Here is a 7,620-nt window from a genome sequence, read left to right as displayed (position 1 = left end):
AAGCTAGGATCCTGTTGATTTGTTATACAAGTCTACATTCCCTTCTGACATGTGGTTGTGCCTTTCGGGCCTTTGAAATTCAGGGCTGCCATAAATCAACAGCTGATTTGAAGCGCACTTGGGCAAGAAGTCCAAGGGGCATTGATCCCAATTTTTGTGTATGAGGATAGTGCAGTACTGCACATTCAGCCAGTTTGCTATACATGCTATAACGTTTCTTTTGTCATATTTACAGTTCTTTCTGAATGTTTATTCAAAATGAAACCCCATTAAATATAAGAACTTTTATTCTCTTTAAGCCTTTGGTGGCACATCCCTATCAACAACCCAGTAGCTGGGTATCAAGACAGCGCTTTCAACTGGGATTTGTGTGTTTGATGAAAGTCCTACAACGTTTAAATCTCAGAGTGAATTACACCTCCTCACTGAAGCCTAAAATTAGCATTATATATTGCTACTAGTTGGAGGCGAAGGAGGCCTGAAGTGTGATAGTGAGGAAAGGCGGAACGTTGTTCACAACGCTGCCAGAACCCGGCGGGCGCTCTTCGCCTGAGCTTTTTCCGGTTGGCGGTCCGCTTCCGGTGTCGCTAAAATGTCGGCCGCCATCGCTGCGCTCGCTTCATATGGTGGCTCCGACTCGGACTCTGACTCCGGCTCCGACGCTGAGGGTAGGCCCAACCCTCCGACGCGGGTTGCCGGCGGGGATGCGGTGCTGCACCTGGCCTCCTCGGCCTCTCAGGCGCTTCTGCCCGCGGTGGACTCGGCCCCGGCCGTGGCAGTGAAGGTAAGGAGGGCTGGCGAGGACTCGGCCGAGTTTCTTGCGCGGAGAGCTGGCTTAGGCCACGGCTTTTCCCGCTGGGTGAAGAATGGCGCCTCTGCTGGAAGCCTTGGCTTGGCTCTGGGCCCGGTGGTGGGAGCTGTAGATCTCATGCAGTTTGACACCACTTTAACGGCTATGGCTCAACGTTAGGGGATCCTGGGAGTTCTAGTTTTGCAAGGTCTTTCGCCTCCTCTGTCAGAATGCTGCTGCTTCACAAGGATTTCATAGCGTGGAGCCGTGGCAGTTAAAGAGTGTGACAAACTGCATTAATCCTACAATGCAGAAGATGAACCCTAAGCCTGATAAATGCCTCGCAGCTCCTGTTTCCGGAAATATCTCCTAGAGATTATTGACAAGTAGTTTTAGTAACCAGGGCTTCTCAAGCTTCGAACCTGTTTTGGACTTTAACTCCCAGAAGCCTCTGCTAGCAGGGTCAGTGATGTGGGATTCTGGGAGCTGACGGCCTACATTATCTGGAAGATCCTCTGAAGATGCCAGCCATAGATGCAGGTGAAACATCAGGAGAACACACTGCTACAGCATGGCCGTACAGCCTGGAAACCACACAACACACCAGTGATTCTGCTAGAGAAAGCCTTCGACAATATATATCTGGAAGTGAATTGCCTCCATGGGTCACAGGCAGGGAGTCAACTGGGAATGTTTCCGTGATCCAGAGATTTCTGATAACACAGGTTTGAAAGCCAAAGTGACCTGCTGAAGAGGAATGGGCAGGTTCATCTTAGGCCCCTCCCACACAGCTGAATAAAATCCCACATTATCTGCTTTGAACTGGAATATATGGCAGTGTGGACTCAGATAACCCAGTTCAAAGCAGATATTGTGGGATTTTCTGCCTTAATATTCTAGGTTATATGGCTGTGTGGAAGGGCTCTTAATGTGTTGTACTGGTAGCTTTCTGTTGAGAAAGATACTTCTTTGATATCTTCTGGAAAGCCTTCTTCTAGTTCCCTTTAGTAGTTAAGATATGATGATGTTTGTGGCAGGGCTTCTTATATTTTATTCATTTATTATATTTATACCCCACTTTCCCCCTAAAATGGAATGTAAATCTGTTTCCAAAAGGTTGAAACAAAATTAAAATCTGATTTTACATAAGTTAAATAATAATAATAATAATAAACTTTATTTCTATCCCACCCTGTCTCCCCATGGAGACTCAGGGCGGTTTACAACATACAGTGGCAAATGTTCAATGCTGTAAAGTGCTACCAAAAAAGCAAAATAAACAAACCATAAATCAAATAACAACATATTAAACATCAACATCAGACAATAGTGAAACATTACAACAATTTAGGCATCACACAGCTAAAAATTCACATTTTGACGAATAAGCATTTAAAAACAAGACTTAAAATTGAGACTAATAAGAATTAAACATTAATATTTAAAAGCCAGAGTAACAAGCCATTTCCATATTCCATTACGTTTTGTTTGTGCCAGATGTTTTATTTGTCCTTGTAAGGAACTTATGTGGCAGAGGATGGAATCCCCTTTGAATCCCACCGCTGCCACCAAATAATGTCAGAGCTGAGGTGACAGGGAATGGAATCCTTTTAGAATCCCTCAGCTTTGCCACCAATATTGTACAGAGGTGAGGTGTCTGACAGGAATGTGAGGCCGGGATGGAACCCTTTTGATCCCACACACGCACACACACAGATACCACCACTTAATAAAGATGTTTTATAAGAGATGATGTTAATTAATTATTTGTTTGATTATCTTCTTCTTCGCTGCCACCAATGGAGACGTCAGGCAGATGGTACTGGTTCTTATAAGCTTTCTCTATTTGTTCCACTTCAGGTGTTGATGTTACTTAATATGAGAGTATGACAGAGGCTTGATTTGAATAAAATCAAAACAAGTTTATTGCAGGTACAGAGCTTGATGGTTTCAGATAACTTGGTAAAGGCACTTCGCTTAATGGTTACAAACAGTTATAAGGTGGTTAAACTTTCAAAAATACTTCTTTCTCTGGATTACACTAAACCCTGATCCTACTGGATCCCCTGGGATTAATGTTCTCTAATCCACAGACTCTACAACTGACCCTAGACAAATCACCTAACTTGCCTAGTCTGGTCTAACCTAAATCTGACTCAAATCTTTCTATTTAAGCCAGTCTGATTCTCCACACAAGAATCAGATCCACCACTGTGACTGGAAAATCACCAACTGCTGGGTTTTAAAACATTCCCCTTTTCCTTTCCAAGAGGCGGTTGGCTCTGCCCCTGTTGCTATGGTAACCTGTTCTAGCATTCTAAGATGGCTACCTTCCCCCATACATATGGTCAACTGAAATACTCACCATTTTAAACTTAGCCAAACCTGGCTGTATAAACAAAATCAAATACACATATCATCTATAAACAAAATACAATTATATACTTCTTCACAGTCCTCCTCTCTGTATACTTGTGAGCATAAAATGTCTTTAATTGTTTTTTGAAGGAGAGCAAGGAGAGGCCGTTTTGATCTCCTTTCAGAGGGAGTTTCAAAAGGGGGGGGCACCATGAAGAAGGCCCCATCTCTTGTTCCCACCAGCCGTGCTTGGGACAGGGGTGGGACTGAGAGTACGGCCTCATCTGCAGGCTCGTATGTGGAGATGCGGTCAGCCAAATAGTTTGGGCCGAAACTGTTTAGCAAATTAATTAGCAATTAAATAATAACAAGCAGTAAGACTTCCGTAACCACAAATCCATATCCACGGTTTCACTTACCCATTCCTGTGCGGAAGTGGTTTCTGTAGGAATTTCCTAGGTTACCAGGTGATTCTATGGTAAAGAACCAGAGTTGTGTTGGATAACTTAGCAAATTCCTAGGAATACTATTTCTCTGGGAATTACTAGCCCCTGCAATGCAGCTGTATGGCATGCTAGGACCAGAAGCAAACTAATCTAATGCACTGTTTATTAACCTGTGGGTTCTAATTCTAAATGAGTCCCATTAGTTCAATGTTAGGGCTCCAAAAATTTGGAAACAGTAAAAGGTTTCTGAATACCACCCATTTACACAAATGCATTAGCAACAGCATGCCGTGTTTACAGTGGTCTCTGCAGAAAATGCTTCAGTTGTACTTCATAAGCAGGAAAATCAGCCTATTGGACAAACCTTGCAAATGCTGATGTGTTACCTGTAAATGTTTGATTTTTATATGTATTGTACCTATATACCCTGGGTCACATTTTTTTTTCCAGGCTAAAAGGGGTCCTGAGAGGAAACGTTTAAGAAGCCCTGATCTAATTGTATACAATCCATCTGGGAGCATATGGAGGTCTTATCAAGTTAAAAACCATGATTAAAACACATCTAAAACATTTCAAATAACATTAAAAAAATAAAATATTGCACACCACATGTATTACTGTTAAATAATTTACAGTCCAAAGGCCTGTCCAAAGAAAAAGATCTTCACCTGCCAACCTACAGGGAAGGGAACAATTAAACTTTCTGTTGAGGGTTTTTCCATGGCTTGGAAGTGGAATCCTGTTCAGCACAGCCTGGATCAGTATTCTCTAATCTGTCTTCTGACTGACCTGGAGCATATTTTATCTATTCTGGTATCAGTTTCAATTTGTTCACCCTCATCCAGTCTATTACTGACAGGAGAATCTGATTAATACAGAGGCACCTTCCCTGGAGTCAGATTTAAAGGAGAGATAAAGTTATTGTTTCAGCATTCTGGAGACACTCAGTCCCAGAACTCCAGGTGACCTTTCCCAAAGATTACATGTATGAAATGGCATAGGGGACAGAACCCAGCCCCAAGGGACCTCACAGGCCAGTACCTAGGGAATTGAACAGGCACTTACCAGCAGCATCTTAGTCCACCCATCAAAAAGGAGTAGAACCACTTTACCTCAAAATACGACAATTGTTGATTATATCATCAGAACATGTGGCTTCTCAACTTTAAAGGTTCTTGGATGAGACATTTATATCCATTTGGTTTCAGACCTGATTATAGGAGAGAGATGACTTTGGTCACCTTGATGGATGACCTGTGCAGAGAACCAGGCAAGGGGAGTGTGTTCCTGCTGGTTCTGCTGGAGCTTTCAATGTCTTTCAGTACTATCAACCATGGTATCCTGCTGAGTCACCTTTCTGGGATGGGAATTGGAGATACTGTTTTTCAGTGGCTCCATTCTGTTCCGGAGGGGTGTTCTCAAAAGGTAATGCAAGAAGGTTCTTGTTCGACTCATTGGCCACTAGCTTGTGGAATCCCTCAGGGTTCAGTCCTGTCCCCCATTCTATTTAACATGTACCTGAAACCTCTGGGAGAGGTCATCAGGCATTTTGGAGTGTGGTGTCATCTATATGGGGATGACATCCAACTTTCCTACTCCTTTCCACATAATTCCAAGGAAGCTGAGCCTGGCAGCTATAATGGACTGGATGAGGGCAAACAAATTGAAGCTTAATCCAGACATGACAGCGGTGCTTTTGGACTGTTGAAAAACAGATCTGGGAATAGGGATTGAGCCTGTGTTGGATAGGGTCACCCCCCCCACACACACACAAAAATCCCAAATCTGTAGTTTGGGGGTTCTCTTGGATTTGACTCTGAATCCGGTGCCCCTGGTGTCATGAGCGTTTTTGCACAGCTAAAGCTAGTGCGTAGTGTGCCAACTGATGTGGCCATGGTGGTACATGCCTTGGTACACATATTTACTGATAAATGCCATTGCAAAATACAAATACTGGCAAAGCCAGGTACATATTATAGTTATTATATAAACCCAAATCTTGGATCATTGAGATTCATCAGTGTAATGAATATTTATTTAAAAATTAATTGAGTTGTTCTTGACTAGTTGGAACTAGCTAATATAGGATTGCCAGACCAAAGATAACTCATGTGGCTCTTATGCTTGTGTAGAAGAGGGAATTTCAACAGGTATTCTTTGTTGTATGGTTGCTTGACAGTCAGCATCTGCCAAAATTACCACTTCTGTATAGCCACTAAAGGTACATGAGCTCTCTCTAGTTTTCACTATGGCAAGCTTAAAACAATAGAATCCAGATCTTTGTATTTGTGATACAAGTTTCTGTTTATGAGTAATGTCCTTACTGAGAATTTTAATTTGGGATCATTTTTAGAAAATGAGCAGTCCTCCGGTTTAAAATTGCTAGCATGAATATTAATCAGAATGTAATAGAGATTGATTAAGGGCAGTGACCCAGTTCTGTAGGTTGCATAGTCTTAATTCAGTAGTACAAGTTTGTCTTAACTTTTATTAATGTATTTCATCTTTGTAATACAGGGAAAGAATCTTCTTAGTTTAAGATTGATTACAGCTATGAATATGGTTAATGAAAAGTGGTATAAAATAAATCAGTTCTACCTGGGTGCAAATCCTACTGAACACTTATATAATAATTGCCTCTAAGTAGAAGTGCATAAAATTATCTTGTAACCATGGGTAAGTGTTATGTCTACTCTGCACCATTATTAACACAAATTAGAATTTGCTACTCTGCTTCTAAAGATAGTTTTACATTCTGGTTAGCACATGTGTGCATAAAAACATACCGATAAGTGGCGGGGAGTGGCAAACAAATGTATATCCATTGATCTCAAAATCATTGTTTGGCAATCTTAGTAATGTTGCATTTAACATAAATAGTATACTAGCTTAGTGCCTGGTGTTGCCCATGTGTGAATTTTGTAAAGATATTTATTTGTAAAACCAATTGTTAGTTTTACAATCATAGGGATGGTTCTCTCACCAGATGGAAACACAAAGCAGTCCTTTCTCTGTCTAAGGGTTGTTGTATGTCTTTCGGGCTGTGTGGCCATGTTCAAGAAGTATTCTCTCCTGACGTTTCGCCCACATCTATGGCAGGCATCCTCAGAGGTTGTCAGGTATGGATAAACTAAGTAAGGAAAGGAAAGAATATATATCTGTGTAGAGTCCAGGGTGTGGCAAGAGTCCTTTGTCACTGGGAGCCAGCATTAATGTTTCAGTTAATCACCCTAATTAGCATTGGAAATGTTTTGTCTCTTACCTGGGGGCATCCTTTGTTCAGTCAAGCCCTCAAAGTGTTGGTTCCGATCTACTGTTTTGATTTTGGAGTTTTGTAATACTGGTAGCCAGATTTTGTTCATTTTCATGGTTTCTTCCTTTCTGTTGAAGTTGTCCACATGCTTGTGGATTTCAATGGCTTCTCTGTGTAGTCTGACATGATAGTTGTTGGAATGGTCCAGCATTTTGTGTTCTCAAATAATATCCTGTGTCCAGGCTGGTTCATCAAATGCTCTGCTATGGCTGATTTCTCTGGTTGAATTAGTTTGCAGTGCCTTTCATGTTCTTTGACTCTTGTTTGGGCGCTGCGTTTGGTGGTCCCTATGTATACTTGTCCACAGCTGCATGGTATCCGGTAGACTCCTGCAGAAGAGAGAGGATCCCTTGTTCCGTCCCCCAGAGGTTTGTTTTGGATTTTTTCATAGTTACAGAAAATAGCACCAGTTTGCATTTGCTCCAAGGTTGCTGCAGATTCTGCTGCAGTCTGATAGTTAGGATATTAGCAGAGTTTATAACCAGTTTGCAAAGCCTTGCTGCTTTAGGCTGCAAATGTATCAGTTTGTTCTGGAGACCGCCCCTTTTCCTGGGGATAGAAGGCTCCATTTTGAGAAGCCTATTCTGCCTTCTAGACTGAAGGAGAAACATCATAGATGTGCTTGTGTGGCCAAGCCAGGCCAACTCTGAAAAGGCCATCGTAAGTACAAACAAATTACCTGCCTTTAAAACCAGTGCCAAGCATAGATGGAG

At 41.9% G+C, this 7,620-nt stretch overlaps 1 protein-coding gene across 1 annotated transcript in view; it reads left to right on the top strand.

Annotated features, from left to right (window-relative positions):
* The first annotated feature begins 555 nt into the window (after positions 1-555).
* Positions 556-7,620, top strand: part of cdc40 (cell division cycle 40) — a 62,227-nt gene continuing 55,162 nt past the window's right edge. The window contains exon 1 of the mRNA XM_062980016.1: positions 556-784. Within this exon, the coding sequence (XP_062836086.1) occupies positions 593-784 (192 nt within the window). The 5' untranslated portion in view covers positions 556-592. The remainder of the gene's footprint in view (positions 785-7,620) is intronic.

Source organism: Anolis carolinensis, chromosome 1 (genome assembly GCF_035594765.1).
Source record: "Anolis carolinensis isolate JA03-04 chromosome 1, rAnoCar3.1.pri, whole genome shotgun sequence".
NCBI classification, from domain to species: domain Eukaryota; kingdom Metazoa; phylum Chordata; class Lepidosauria; order Squamata; family Dactyloidae; genus Anolis; species Anolis carolinensis.
This window is presented reverse-complemented; position numbering and strand designations above follow the sequence as displayed.